This window comes from Hemiscyllium ocellatum, chromosome 32 (assembly GCF_020745735.1).
Source record: "Hemiscyllium ocellatum isolate sHemOce1 chromosome 32, sHemOce1.pat.X.cur, whole genome shotgun sequence".
NCBI classification, from domain to species: domain Eukaryota; kingdom Metazoa; phylum Chordata; class Chondrichthyes; order Orectolobiformes; family Hemiscylliidae; genus Hemiscyllium; species Hemiscyllium ocellatum.
Window position 1 is genome coordinate 49661537 of NC_083432.1, and position 15668 is coordinate 49677204.

At 47.3% G+C, this 15668-nt stretch overlaps 1 protein-coding gene across 1 annotated transcript; it reads left to right on the plus strand.

Moving 5' to 3' along the window:
- Nucleotides 1-9606: 9606 nt before the first annotated feature.
- Nucleotides 9607-14338, plus strand: LOC132830727 (eukaryotic translation initiation factor 1b-like). Its single transcript, XM_060848559.1, has 4 exons — nt 9607-9801; nt 10350-10513; nt 11112-11213; nt 14017-14338. Exons 1-4 carry the CDS (start codon nt 9771-9773, stop codon nt 14059-14061), a joined length of 342 nt encoding a protein of 113 aa, XP_060704542.1. The 5' UTR covers nt 9607-9770; the 3' UTR covers nt 14062-14338.
- Nucleotides 14339-15668: the final 1330 nt, after the last annotated feature.

A 15668-nucleotide genomic window follows, 5' to 3' on the forward strand; every position in this document is an offset into this window, starting at 1 on the left:
CCTGGATTGCTGTTAAGTCTTTCATCACTTAGAATGTGTTGCATGTTTCCACTCATTAATAATTAAATCCCAGAACTCCTCTCAAGTCATATTCCCAAGATAGTTTAAGATTTTATAAGAAAAAGTGACATCTCAGCTAAGATGATGCATTGAAGGTGTGAGGTTAGAGTCTGTCTGTATCCCAACCTTGAGTCAGCTGATTCTATTTCCAAAATAGGAATTTATAAAATGTCACAACGACTGACTGCCTACAACAGTGAGCTTTTTCAACAAAATAGAATGTATCTGCAAATAGAATCTGCAAATGTGAATTCATTCCCATAGATTTCTAAGTGTGTGTGCGTGTGTGCGTGTTCAATACATCGCATCAGTTGTGTGACACTGTGATTGTTTTACTATAAATTCTGTGTCCAATGATCTTGCCCCACTAGTTACCTGATGAAGGAGCAGCATTCCGAAGACTTGTACTTCCAATAAACTTGTTGGACTATAACCTGATGTTGTGTGAATTTTAGCTTTGACTACTGGGAATGTGTTGGTCCTGCAGATTCCACAACCAATGATGCACCGTTAAAGGGTCATCTGCTACAATCGGAAATGTCCTTAGGCCCTTAGACCTTCCAAACTCATGACCAGCTCCATCTCGAAGGACAAGGGCAGCAGATACATGGGAACACCACCCCGAGCTACTCCCCATCCTGACTTGGAAATATACCGCTGTTCCTTCAGTGTTGCTGGGTCAGAATCCTGGAATTCTCTCCCTCAGGGACATTATAGGTCTATCTATAGCACATGGACTGCAGTGGTTCAAGAATACAGCTCACCCCCACCTTCTCAAGGGGCAACTAGGGATGGGCAATAAATGTTGGGGTCATCAGTGACGCCCACATTCCATGAATGAATAAAAAAAATTTGTATACCGTATGATTCCACAAAAAGCAAGGTTGATAATGACCTGACTGTCCATTTAATAAAGAGTACTGAGAGATTCATTAGGATGTCATAGTGAACATTCATACTGAGTGTTCCATTAGGATTTGGTAGATTTGAATGGTCAAGCTCTTGCACGCTGATATCTCACCCCTAAAAGCTGCTGGTAACTCACTCTGTAAGTGAGCAGAAAGACAGAGGGGTGTGTTTGGCGAAGAGTGCAAGGTCAGGAATCTGAATGGTTGCTAATTACAGTTTGGGAATTAAAGATATGCATGTTTGACCATTGGGAAGCAAGTGTGGAGGGTCTTGTCATAGAGAAGCTGGAGGCAGAAATTCAACAGGTGGGAGGAAACAAGGACGCTGAGATGTGGACTGAGGGATCTTAACGAAATGGTGAGAGCAAGGAACACTGCAATCACGGCCTCAGTACAAATATCGTGAACAAACGTTTGGTACGATGTGAAGCAATGTAGCTATTCCAACCTGGAGTAGAAGGCAATGGCCTAGTGGGATTACAGTAGAGCCCCTGTACCCACGGGGGATACAGTCATAAACTCACTGTGAAAACCCAGCACAGCCGAAAGGAGTGAATCTATTCAGTTAAATGGGAAACTTACCTTCCAGCAGCCTCCTGGTCCCTGGTTCCGGAACATTCCCTATAATATGTTCCAGCTGCAGTAAACTGCGGATAACTGAAACCGCAGAAAACAATTCCGCGGATATGGGGGTCACCCTATATTGCTAAACTACTAATCCAGATGAAGGGCTTATGCTTGAAACGTCGAATTCTCTATTCCTGAGATGCTGCCTGGCCTGCTGTGCTTTGACCAGCAACACATTTTCAGTACTAATCCAGAGGCCCAGGTAATGTCCTGGGGACCCAGGGTCGAATCCCACCAGGGCAGATGGTGGAATTTGAATTCAATTTTTAAAAAATACAAAATAAACCAGAATTAAGAGTTGCCAATTGTCAGAAAACTCCATCTGGTTCACTAATGTCCTTCAGGGACATAAATCTGCCATCCTCATCTGGTCAGGCTTCCATGTGACTTCAGACCCACACCAATGGGGTGGACTCTCAATTGCCCTCTGAAATAGTCTAGCAAGGCACTCAGTTGAACCAATTGCTACAAACTCTCAAATAAATGAAACCAAATGGATCACCGGGCATTGACCCAGGCACTGGAAAAGATAATGGCAGAAACAGCCTTGTCGACCCTGCAACGTCCTCCTCACCAACATCTGGGGTTAGTGCCAAAACTGGGAGAGCTGTCCTACAGACGAGCCAAGCACCGCCTGACACAGTCACATTTACAGAATCATCTTCCAGACAATGTCCCAGACCCCACCATCACCATCCCTGGATATGCCCTGTCCCATCAGCAGAAGAGGTAGTGGCACAGTGGGGAGAGAGTTGCCCTGGGAGTCCTCAGTATTGACTCTGGACCTCATGAATTCTCATGGCTTCAGGTTAAACATGGACAAGGAAACCTCCTGCTGATGACCACGTGCCTTCCTCCCTCGGCTGATGAATCAATCCTCCTCCATGTAGAACAACACTTGGAGGAAGCAGTGAGGGTGGCAGGGACACAGAAAGTACCTGGCTGGGGTTTCACTGTCCCATCACTAAGTGTAGCTCGGCAGCAGCATTACTGAGCGAGCTGGTCAGGTCCTGAAGGAGATCGCTGCCAGACTGGGTCTGCGGCAGGTAGTGAGGGAACCAACAGGAGGGAGAAACATCCCTGACCTCATCCTCACCAATCTGCCAGCTGCAGATGTATCTGTCCATGACAGTGTCGGTAAGAGTGACCGCCACACGGTCCTTGTGGAGACAAAGTCCTACCTTCACAGTGAGAATACCCTCCATCATGTTGTGTGGCACTATCACCGTGCTCAATGGGACAGACTTCAAACCGATCCAGCAGCTCCAGACTGGGTATCTATGAGGCGCTGTGGGCCATCAGCAGCAACAGGATTGTACTCCAGCCCAATCTGTAACCTCACGGCCCGGCATATCCCCCACTCACCCATTACCATCAAACCAGGGGATCAACCCTGGTTCAATGGAGAGAGCAGGAGGGCATGGCAGGAGCAGCACCAGGCAGACCTGAAGGTGAGGTGTCAAACTGGGAAAGCTACCAAACAGGACGACTTGCCAAACACCATAAGCAGCAACTTTCAGACAGAGCTAAGGTGAGCCCATAGCCAATGGGTCAGAGCTAAGCTCTGCAGTCCTGCCACATCCAGGCGTGAATGGTGGTGGACATTAAACACCTCACTGGGGGAGGAGTCTCCACGAATATCCCCATCCTCAATGATGGAGGAGCCCAGCACATCAGGGCAACAGATAAGGCTGAAGCTTTCACAGCAATCTTCAGTCAGAAGGGCTGAGTGGGTGTTCCATCTCGGCCACCTCCATTGGTCCCCAGTATCGCCAATACCAGGCTCCAGCCAATTCGATTCATTCCACGTGATATCAAGAAATGGCTGGAGACACGGGAAACAGCAAAGGCAATGGCCCCTGAGAACATTCCGGCAATAGGACTGAAGACAGGTGCTCCAGAACTTGCTGCCCCCTGGGCCAAGCTGTTCCAGTACAGTTCCAACACTGGCATCTACCCGACAATGTGGAAAATTGCCCATCCTGTATATGAAAAGCAGGACTCATCTAACCCGGCCAATTACCATCCCAGTCAGTGTTTATTCAGCAGGGTCAGGGTCACTCGCTGTGTAACTGTACAGAGTCAGTGTTTATTCAGCAGGGTAAGGGTCACTCACTGTGTAACTGTACAGAGTCAGTGTTTATTCAGCAGGGTAAGGGTCACTCACTGTGTAACCGTACTGAGTCAGGTTTATTCAGCAGGATAAGGGTCACTCACTGTGTAACTGTACAGAGTCAGTGTTTATTCAGCAGGGTAAGGGTCACTCACTGTGTAACTGTACAGAGTCAGTTTTTATTCTGCAGGGTAAGGGTCACTCACTGTGTAACTGTACAGAGTCAGTGTTTATTCAGCAGGGTAAGGGTCACTCACTGTGTAACTGTACAGAGTCAGTGTTTATTCAGCAGGGTAAGGGTCACTCACTGTGTAACCGTACAGAGTTAGTGTTTATTCCGCAGGGTAAGGGTCACTCACTGTGTAACTGTACAGAGTCAGTGTTTATATAGCAGGGTAAGGGTCACTCACTGTGTAACTGTACAGAGTCAGTGTTTATTCAGCAGGGTCAGGGTCATTCGCTGTGTAACTGTACAGAGTCAGGGTTTATTCAGCAGGGTCAGGGTCATTCGCTGTGTAACTGTACAGAGTCAGTGTTTATTCAGCAGGGTAAGGGTCACTCACTGTGTAACTGTACAGAGTCAGTGTTTATACAGCAGGGTAAGGGTCACTCACTGTGTAACTGTACAGAGTCAGTGTTTATTCAGCAGGGTAAGGGTCACTCGCTGTGTAACTGTACAGAGTCAGTGTTTATTCAGCAGGGTCAGGGTCCTTCGCTGTGTAACTGTACAGAGTCAGTGTTTATTCAGCAGGGTAAGGGTCACTCACTGTGTAACCGTACAGAGTCAGTTTTTATTCTGCAGGGTAAAGGTCACTCGCTGTGTATTTGTACTGAGTCAGCGTTTATTCAGCAGGATAAGGGTCACTCGCTGTGTAACTGTACAGGGTCAGTGTTTATTCAGCTGGGTAAGGGTCACTCGCTGAGTTAAGTGTACAGAATCAGTGTTTATTCCGGGTACAGAACACACGTAGTTAAACTTTTAGTTTTCAAAAATCAGATGTAAATCAATGAAGGAATCAGGTCTGGACAAGTTAGTTGATGGCTTCTGTGGTTTCTGATCTGTGGGTGCGACGGGCTGTTTTGCTTCTGTGTTTATTGGCAGGATGCCTGAAGTACAAATATAAATCCTTTCTCACTAATCCCGTCCAGTAATTGCGTAGGACCTAGGGATTGTGTTATGTCTTGTGTGTTTACAAAAACATCTTTGAAGTTTGCATTCTGTTAAAGCAGAAAATGAAGCATGCAATTTTAAAATCGTCTGTGTGGGCAAAACCTCATCTTTCCTGCCCTTCCCCCATCATCTTTAACAGGTTCTTGTTCACAACAAATCTTGAGCTGGCTTCAATTACACTAAAATAATATCTTGATTTCATGTTTTAATTTTCTAACATTAGTTGGTATTTATGAATCAACATTATTAATTTACAGATTGGGGAATTTATCTTTCACTGTGTAATATTTAATCTCAAAGAACGTAAATGATAGATTCTCTTTATCCCAGCATTTTTAACTCCTAGTATCGGTGACTGTCCGGGTAGAGACAGAATGCAAGTCCGAGGGGATGCTAAATCAGTGAGGGTTCCTGCTACTGAACATTTTCCAGTAATTCCTGGGTTAGAGAGAGAGAGAGAGAGAGTTGGGGGGTGGGGGTTGGTTTTAGTATTGAGGAGTTATGTGTTGGCTTGCTGTGAGTTCTGCCTGTAATTCTTTGGAAACGGAAGTCTCCGACAATGTTCTCTATCAAAGGAAAATGAGCAAAGGCCCCTGGTTTGAAGTTGCTCCTTCTGTAATTCTCCACAAGATTCAAGTCACAACCTGCAGCTGATCTTGATTGTTAGCCTTGGCACAGAGAGACATTGCTGCTGATCCAGTTCTAGGGTGAGCATTCCAGTAAAAATCCCATTGAAACAGATTTTATGAGAGGGTTCCACACATCAGCACCGAGAAGACCAATGTCCTGGTCCAGGATGATGCATACCACCATTTAACAGCATTAATAACATGATAGAACATTGAACTAGAGACCCAGACAGACCCCCGGCGACTATGGCAAGGACTGAATGACATCACAGGTTCTAAAAAGAGACAGTGCAAGATAGGAGATGATGAGACATCCCTCCCAGATCGTCACAATGGCTTCAATGCTCGCTTTGATCAGAATTTCAGCGGACTGTTAATACCTATTCTAAGTGACACCTATTCTACACTTAAGTCCTAAAAAACCTATCCCAACAGACACTGCATCAGGGGTCAGATCAGTTTTCCTTTGTGTGAATCCAAGGAAAGTGATGGGACCAGACAGAGTACCAGGCTGTGCACTCAGAGCATGTGCAGATCAACTGGCAGAGGTCTTCTGGGACATCTCCAACCTCTCCCTGTAGCAGGCCACTGTCCCTGCCTGTTTCAAGAGGGCCATCTACATCCCTGTGCCTAAGAAGGCTCACGCAGCATGTCTCAATGACTACCACCCAATGACCCTAACTTTGGTGGTCATGAAATGCTTTGAAAGGCTGGTCATGGCATTAATCAACTCCAGCTTCCCCACTACTCTTGACCCACTCCAATTTGCCTATCGGACCAACAGATCCATGTCAGATGCCATATCACTTGCCCTTCACTCCTCCCTAAAACATCTTGACACCAAGAACAGCTACGTAAGAATCCTACTCATTGTCTACAGTTCAGCCTTCAACACTATTGTCCCCTCGAGACTGATTACTAAACTTAGTGATCTCAGACTAAGCCCCACTCTCTGCAACTGGATCCTCAGTTTCCTGACCCACAGGCCACAATCAGGGAAGATTGGGGACAATATTTCATCCTCACTAACATTCAACACTGGAGCCCCCCAGGGGTTGAGAGTGTAGTGCTGGAAAAGCACAGCAGATCAGGTAGCATCTGAGGAGCAGGAGAATCGATGTTCAGGCATAAGCCCTTCATCAGGAATGAGGTTTGTGAGTTGGGGCTGAGAGATAAATGGGAGAGGGGTGTGGGGTTGGGGGGAGGTAGCTGGGAAAGAGATAGGTAGATGAAGGTGGGGGAGAAGGTGAAAGGTCAGAGGGGAGAGCGATGGACGAGTCTGGAGGGCGGTGTCAAATTGGAGACTTAGGATTGAGATAATATGGGGGGAGGAGAAATGAAGAAGCTGTGGAAATCCACACTTATCCTGTGTGGTTGCAGGGTCCCAGGGCGGAATATGAAATGTTCCTCCTCCAGGTGTTGGGTGGGGGGGGAGGCCCAGGACCTGAATGTCCTTGACGGAGTGGGAGGGACAGTTGAAGTATTCAGCCACGGGGTGATGGGGTTGGTCGGTGCAGGTGTCCCAGAAATGTTCTCTGAAACAATCCACAATAAGGCGTCCTGTCTCCCTGATGTAGAGGAGATCACACCGGGTGTAACAGAGACAGTAGATGACATTAGGAGAGGTATAGGTGAATTTCTGAGGGATGTGGAAGGATCCTTTGGGGCCTTGGATGGAGGTGAGGTGAGTGGTGTCGGCGCAGGTTTTGCACTTCTGTGGTGGCAGGGTAAGGTGCCAGGAGTGGGCTGTGGGCTGGCGGGGGGTGTGGACCTGACGAGGGAGTCACGGAGGGAATGGTCTTCTTGGAACGCTGGTGGGGGTGGGGTGGGAAATATATCTCTGGTGGTGGGGTCCGTTTGGAGGTGGCAGAAGTGGCGGAGGATGATGCGTTGTATGCAGAGGTTGGTGGGGGTGGAAGGTCAAATTGGTTTTAAATAGAGACGGTTCCATTGCAGGTACTGAGGAAATTAAACCCAGGGGTGCGTACTCAGCCCCCTATTGTACTCACTGTATACCCATGACTGCATCGCCATATACCAGACTAATGCCATTTACAAGTTCACTGATGACACCACCATGGTCAGCTGAATCTCAGATGGCAACGAAACAGACTACAGACAGGAGGTGGAAGACTGGAAAAATGGTACACCGAGAACAACCTAGCTCTCAATGCTGGCAAAACCAAGGGGAGATTCTTGGTCAGTCGTGTGATGGGATCAGATCAGCCATGATTTCACTGAATGGTGGAGCAGACTTTTTAAAAAAAAAATTCATTTTTGTGGGATGTGGGTGTCACTGGCTGGGCCCAGCATTTATTGTCCGTCCCTAGTTGCCCCTCGAGATAGTGGCAATGAGCTGCCTTCTTGAACTGCTGCAGTCCATGTGCTGTGGGTAGACCCACGATGGCCTTAGAGAGGGAAATCCAGGATTTTGACTTAGCGACAGTGAAGGAACAGCGATATATTTCCAAGTCAGGGTGGTGTGTGGCTTGGAGGGGAACTTGACTGGGGTGGTGTTCCCATATATTTGCTGCATTTGTCCTTCTAGATGGAAGTGGTCATAGGTTTGAAAGATACTGTCAAAGAATCTTTATGAATTTCCACAGTGCACCTTGTAGATAGTACACACTGCTACTGCTGAGCATCAGTGTTGGAGGAATAGATGCTTGTGAATGTAGTGCCAATTGAATGGAGTGCTTTGGCCTGGATGGTGTCAAGCTTCTTGATTGTTGTTGGGTCTCTGGATTAATAGTCCTTCCATTATACCACAAGGCTATCATCTCTCCTAGATGGGCTGAATGGCTTATATCTCATGGACTTACGGAAGGAGTATTGCATCACTGTCCATAGATCGAGACTACAACAAGCAGGAAAATGTTCAGGTTACCAGGGCAATTTGAACTTCCTGAGTGACCTGTAGTGGATACACATCCTTTAAGACCCTATACCGATCAAGATTGAATCGATCAAGATATTTAAAATGCTAAAAGGACAAATGCTTCTAATTTGGATATGTTTATATGAAAATCCAGTAAAAGAAGGGGACAACTTGAGAATTAGAGCTAGATGGGTCAGGTGGGATGCCAAGAAACAGACCTCCTGAGGGGTAAAATTAATGTGTCTGTAGAGCAAGTGATGTAAGAAGATAAATTATATATTAACCTTTATTGCCTTGCAGCTGGACAAAAAGACTGCAAATATGTCAGGCTCTGGTAAGACTGAACTTTAAATTTTTTTTTGTCTCTGTATTTAAGGATATGGGTTGCAATGAAAGTTCCTCAGATTGAGGGTCATCCCTTGAGGAGTGATTGAGTGGAATGATCACTGGGAAATGAGGGATGAGAGGTGATCTTCTACAAACCCATACAAGAGTCTGCCAATTGTTGCAGAGAGGCAGTATACCCTGACTGGGGAGCAGTGAACTAAAGTTATATTCTCACCTAGCAGGTTATCCTGTTAGGCCTGATATGAGAAAAAAAGTCTTAAAAGATTTTGAAAATCTCAATGTCCAGTTTCCAATTCCAATTTTCCAGTTCCCAGAGCCATATCTAGTCCCCAATACGCCAATCCCACTACCTAGCTCCTCAAGCTTACTGACCAGTTTCCAATACCACTTTCCAATTTCTACTTCCCTTTGTCCAGTCTCTAATCTCAACCCCCAATGTCCAACGCCCAACCCCCTCTGCCCACTGCCCAACCCCCTCTGCCCACTGCCCAACCCCCTCTGCCCACTGCCCAACCCCCACTGCCCAACCCCCACTGCCCAACCCCACTGCCCAATCCCCTCTGCCCAACCCCCACTGACCAACCCCCTCTGCCCATTGCCCAACCCCCTCTGCCCACTGACTAACCCCCTCTGCCCAACCCCACTGCCCAATCCCCACTGCCCAACCCCCACTGACCAACCCCCTCTGCCCACTGCCCAACCCCCACTGCCCAATGCCCAACCCCCTCTGCCCATTGCCCAATGCCCAACCCCCTCTGCCCATTGCCCAAGGGCAGTGCCCCACCCAGTTTCCACACCGCAGGTATTGACGTCACACGCGCGATGAGGTCACGGCGCTGTGACGCACGGCGTCTTGGTGACGTCAGGCGCCCGGCCCCGCCGCTCTATAAAAGGCGGCCGCGGCGGGGAGTGACCTCAGCAGCACAGCCCGAGACCGAGAGTCAGACTGAGTTCCCCCTCGACCGCCCGCCCGACACTGAACCCGCCGCTTCACCCGGACAGCAGCAGCAGCAGCAGCCCCCGCCCCCGCTATCGTATGTCCACTTGCCAGAACCTGCAGAGCTTCGGTGAGACGGGAGGGGGAGGGTCGGCGGGGCTGGAGGCGGGCGTCGGAGTGGCAGGGGCTGTGATGGCGGGCGGGCAGAGTGGGCGGGTCCCGGTGGAGTGGGCGGGTCCCGGTGGAGTGGGCGGGGTGTGGGTGAGGTTTGCGCAGAGTGGGCGGGGCTTAGAGGGCGTGCGGGATCGGCGTGTCGACGGGAGTGGGGCCGGGAGGGCGTGGTCGGCGGAGAGAGGGCGGGGTTCGGTGGAGTGGGCAGGGTCAGAGGGCGGGGTTTGCGCGGAGTGGGCGGGACCAGGGCGGATGGGAAGATGGGCGGGGTCGGGGTTGGTCGGGGGCGGGGCCATGCTGGTGCTTGTATTGTCTCCCAGGTTTTATACAACAAGCTCCAATGAAGGGAATGATGGCAATGCCTTTCCCTGAGCTACTGTGTGTCTGTGTCTGTGTCCTTGTCTTCACTGAATCCCATTGGCTGTGTCCAAACTGAGCTATTCCCATTACAACTCCAACATTCTCTAGTAGAATCTCCAGAGTAACCTGGCTACCTCAATGTTGCAGATCCCTTTGCTGATGCACTTAAGGGGGATGATCTCCTCCCTTCTGGGACTGAGGATTACATACACATAAGGATTCAGCAGAGAAACGGCAGGAAAACCCTCACTACCGTCCAGGGGATTGCTGACGAATATGACAAAAAGAAGCTTGTCAAGCACTTCAAAAAGGTGAGGATGCTGCAGTTTGACAGTTGTTTTGTGGAGTTGCTTGAGCTGTTTCAAGTGGCAGCAGCTCACTTTTCGTAGTGGTTCTATTCGCCGAGCTGGAAGTTTTAGTTGCAAACGTTTCGTCCCCTGGCTAGGAGCCATCATCAGTGCTGTGGAGCCTCCTGCGAAGTGCTGCTTTGATGTTTCTTCCGGTATTTATAGTGGTCTGTCCTTGCCACTTCCGGGTGTCAGTTTCAGCTGTCCGCTGTAGTGGTTGGTATATTGGGTCCAGGTCGATGTGTTTGTTGATGGAGTTTGTGGATGAGTGCCATGCCTCTAGGAATTCCCTGGCTGTTCTCCTATGATAGTAGTGTTTTCCCAGTCGAATTCATGTTCGAAACGTTTGCAACTAAAACTTCCAGCTCGGCGAACAGAACCACTACAACAAGCACCCGAGCTACAAATCTTCGCACAAACTTTGAGCTCACTTTTCTCTCCCATGCTCTGATGTCTGCACTGTATCTAATGTCCATTTTGGAAAATGGGTCCTCTAATATGTGAAGAAGGCGCAAATTCTAAAGGATTAGATAACTAAATACATGAATATTTTTCCATGTAGCAATTTGCCTGTAATGGTACTGTAATTGAACATCCAGAATACGGTGAGGTCATCCAACTTCAAGGGGACCAGCGCAAGAACATCTGCAAGTTCCTGATTGAGGTGGGTTTTAGTGCCTCATGACTGGGTTATGAGGTGTCTCATCATCTATGATCATTGATTCTGTTCAGTCTTTACATTCTTATATTGAGGGTTTTCCTGCTTACATGAGTGACAGTAATGAGGGTTTTCCTGCCGTTTCTCTGCTGAATCCTTATGGGTGGTATGGTGGCACAGTGGTTAGCACTGCTGCCTCACAGCGCCAGGGATCCGGGTTCAATTCCCGCATCAGGCAACTGTCTGTGTGGAGTTTGCACGTTCTCCCCGTGTCTGCGTGGGTTGCCTCTGGGTGCCCCGATTTCCTCCCACAATCCAAAAAAAAATGTGCAGGTTAGATGTCATCAAGCCTGGGGGTCACCTTTGGCTCACGAGTATGGAGGACATGGAGAGGCTGAAAACGCTGGGGCTGTTTTTGCTGGAGCCCCAGGCTGAAGGGGTGACCTTGAAGGTTTATAAAGCAGGAGGAGCATGGATAAGAGTTTCCATATTCTCCCAATAGTTACTGGAGCATGGAAGCCACCCTGCATCCCTTGTGCTGACTCAGCAGTGCTCATCATTGAGCCAATGCTGATGGATGATGCATTGTGGCTTCCTGTGAAGTCCCCAGCATCAGCTGCCAGCCTTCAGCCATTGATTCACTCCAGTTGTATTCTGACTGAAGGCACTGGATACCATGAAAACATTGGAGCAATTGTCCTGAAGACTTGTGCTCCAGAGTTACCTTCACATCCAGTCAAGCTGTTGCAGTACAACTACCGTACTGGCATCTACCTAGCAATTGTCCAGGTACATCCTGTCCACTAAGCAGAACAAATTGAACCCAGCCAATTACTTCACCATTAATATTCACTCCAACCAGTGATGTGACTATATTTCACTTATTCACAATTATCCCCCTGCAATGATGTGCCATGCTGAACTACCTTCGGGTGCTGGCCCCCCCCAAGGTCAGCAGGACTTGATGACTCCACAATTCAATATCCTAACTCTCACCTGGACACTCATTGTTGTTGCCATCACTGAATTTCCATCACTGGCATCATCGCTTTCTGTAAAACAGTAGCCCCTTGAGCTGGGCCAGCCATGTAATTGGTGACTACATGAATCAAGAGTTGTCTCCTGTTCCCCCTCAGCCTGTTCTTATGTGGATCAGTGCAGCTTCACCATCCAGGTGAAAGCAGTCCTAATTGTACTGCATCCACCACCTTCAGTATTTACTCCCTCCGCCAATACACTGGCAGCAGTGTATAATAAACAAGTGTGCTGCAGCGACTCTGATTCCTTTGACAGCATCTTGCAAACTTACAATCTTAGCTAAAAGACCAGGACAGATTCATGGGAACACCGAAGTTTCCTTAAAGCTCTACACCACCTGGCCTGGGACTGTATTGCTATTAACCATCTCTGGGTTAAAATCTTGGATCTCCCCTCCCAAGCTCCGTGGCCTGAAGTGGAAATTCTCCAGGACAGTGAAGTACTGACCCAGTCAATCCTGACCGGATGAAAAGCTAGTGCTTCCAAATAAACCTGTTGGACTACAACCTGGTGTTGTGATTTTTTTTTTAATTTTAAACTTTGTCCACCCCAGTCCAACACTGGTACCTCTCTTGCCTTTTTTTTTGGTAAGGATCCAAAACTTCACATTTATCCCAGTGTGGTCCCACCAAGGCTTTGTGTAAACACAGTAAGAATGACATTCTGAACTCCATAAACTCCATCTCCTCTTATTGACTAAAACTGCACTGTTTTTAGATGTTACACAACATCCATGTAGTTTTGTCATCAAAATTGAAACGGTTGGATTTGCTTTGTTACTGATGTACGTGAATAGTTAGGGCCCACATTGATCTTTGAGGTACTCACTCACTGCCTGCCCCCCAGAATGACCTATTTATTCCCTTGTTTGGTTTGTCGACCAGTTGTCGATCCATGGCAGGATATTACCCCAATCTCTGCTTTAATTTTACAATTTGATGTAAGCAGTTAGTGTATCAAAAAAACCCCATTGCGAACATTATCCACTGCTCCTATTCGGAGTCATAATGGGTTCCACTGCCTCCAATCTGTAAAGATTGCTGCAGATTCTTTAGAGTTTTGGGAAGTGACCACTAACATCTGGTAGCCTCTTCTAATGCCACGGACCCGCCTCCTGTTGCTACCCTGAGGTGGTCACCTCCCCAGCAGTATTCAAAATGTTATCCTAAAAGGGACTGCTAAGGGGGTCCCTTGTAGTGCCTACATCCCCGAAGTCTACCGTCAGTGTGACACCCTCCCTGAATGTTACCTGCCGTAATAAGTCCATTGCCTGCAGCTCCTGGTTAGCCTGTGGCTACGGCTACGAATTCCTGCACACGTGGTCACCATAGACACTGGGACTGTCAATGACTTGCATATTTTGGTGAGCTATTTTCCCATGACTTCCCTTTTTTAAGATTTAAGTTTCCTTGAATACTCCTCACCATCTAGTGCAAACAGCTGCTGCAGCCCAGCTCTGCTGCCTCTGTGCGGTGATGCTGCTGTCAGGTGTAACTCTGAATCCAGGCAGTGACTTGCAATCGCTCTCTAAAATGAGTCCAAGCCATTTCACTCGGGGGGATAGTTGGGAATGGATAGTAAACACTGGATTTGTTAAATATGCACCTCCTTGAAAGAGTAGACTAACTTTTATCATAATTCTACTCCGACTTACAAATGCCACCCACGGTCCTGGTGTATCACCACAGTCCTGACATCCCTTTCCTGAACGTGTATGACCTCAGTAAAGACAGCCAGTGTTTTGTACTAATTGTTCTTGTTTGGTTTGCAGGTTGGCATTGTTAAAGAAGAACAACTCAAGGTTCATGGGTTTTAATTCACTTCCTCTGCACTACAGCTAGATAACAGGCTCTGGCTTCTGGGCTGTAATCTCTTGTAATGGGAAGCCTGTATGGCATCTAACTCTCTCTCAATGAGCAGTTCACAATCTTCCAGCTCCTGCAGCAAGATCTTTGACACATTTGCTTTTGTCCCAGTTAAGTTTTTTTTTAAACATGGTTTGTAATGTTTGTGCTTTTTCTTTAAAAAGCACATGTTAGAACTCTTTGTACCTCTCTTTGTATAATGTATAATAAAACCCACTTGAGAAACTTGTTCTGACAAATGTCTAGCCTCCTTACAAACAATTGGTGCACATGAGGAAATTCATTCCCTGAGTGAATATCTTGTAATATAAGGTGTAGTCCTCAATGAGTAATGCTGAGTGGGTAACTGGCATTGTCTATGGGATCCAGTGCCCTCTATACCCTCTTGCACAGTGAATCTTTTACATAAAGGGTGAACAGCTTTGAATAATGTCGATTTTAAAGTAGGTGGTATAGTTTTGGAAGACTCTTCTATTGTAAAATGCTTTGGAACACTCGCTCAGTGTTTCTTCAACATTGGTATAGAGTCACCCAGTCTTCTCCTAGGTCCAAGTTAGACTACTCTACTGACAGCAGTGGTGTGCAAGCCCCTTGGCAGGTGGCACAGACTAATTTGATCACTTCTAAGTGACTATTCTGATCAGGTTCCCACTCGCCACCAAAACACTGCAAATAGCTCCCTCTCTGACTCTCCTTTTCAAAGTTATTGCTTCGCAAGAAATTTCTAGGGCTGGGTCTTGTCCTGCTTATTGTCACATGTACCCATCTTGGGTACAAAGCTGAGAAATAATTATAAATATCAGAATAGCCTTGCATGTACAGAGTTCAGTGAAGCTTTGACACTGTACCCAAGTCTGCACTAAATGGCAAAAGTACCTAGGTACAGCTGCTTTAGTTACAAATCTCAGACGATTAGAGAATTAACTTATTCAGCTTTACTGAAATATCGTCTATAGCACAGATCCTATGGCACCTAGCTTCCAGTCTGTACCAGTCCCTGGTCACCATGGCACTGGCACCATACCAGGTGGCAGCTGCTGTGCAAGGCCAGGAAGCTCATAACTGACTTGTTAGAACTTGTTTAACACCGGTCTGTAAGCATCTTAACTCAGCCCTGCTGGGCTTGACCTGACCACCAGCTACCCTGGGATGTTTGCTCCTGCTTTCATCCTCCTTCTCTTCACCACCATCCACAATGGATTCATCCTTCCTAGTCATAGGCCAAATGCAATGGCTTTATTCTAAAGACAACGCAGTAAAAGCTACCCTTTGTGCTTTGTCCCTCAGGTGATTTTTTTTTTTTAAATTTTACTTCTCCCTACATGGCATCTTTGAATCTTGTCAGATTTCAGGCCTCTGTCTTCACCTGAAATCTGAACATGTGACTTCATACTATTCCCCCATTCGTGTAAATTCATTTCTCAACCTGAAATAAAAACGGAACTAACTGGAGAGCCTCAGCCGATCTAGAAAATGTTCTGAAGGGCCACTCAGCCTTAAACATGAATTCTTTCTCATTCCTAGTACCTGCAGTTGTCTGGTTTTTGTCAATGGGTGC

Excerpts from the sequence above, each read along its gene's own strand:
- LOC132830727 (XM_060848559.1), top strand. The coding sequence starts at position 9,771 with ATGTCCACTTGCCAGAACCTGCAGAGCTTCG. Across the intron at positions 10,514-11,111 it reads TTGTCAAGCACTTCAAAAAG|CAATTTGCCTGTAATGGTAC; the intron begins GTGAGGATGCTG and ends TTTTCCATGTAG. Across the intron at positions 11,214-14,016 it reads TCTGCAAGTTCCTGATTGAG|GTTGGCATTGTTAAAGAAGA; the intron begins GTGGGTTTTAGT and ends TTTGGTTTGCAG.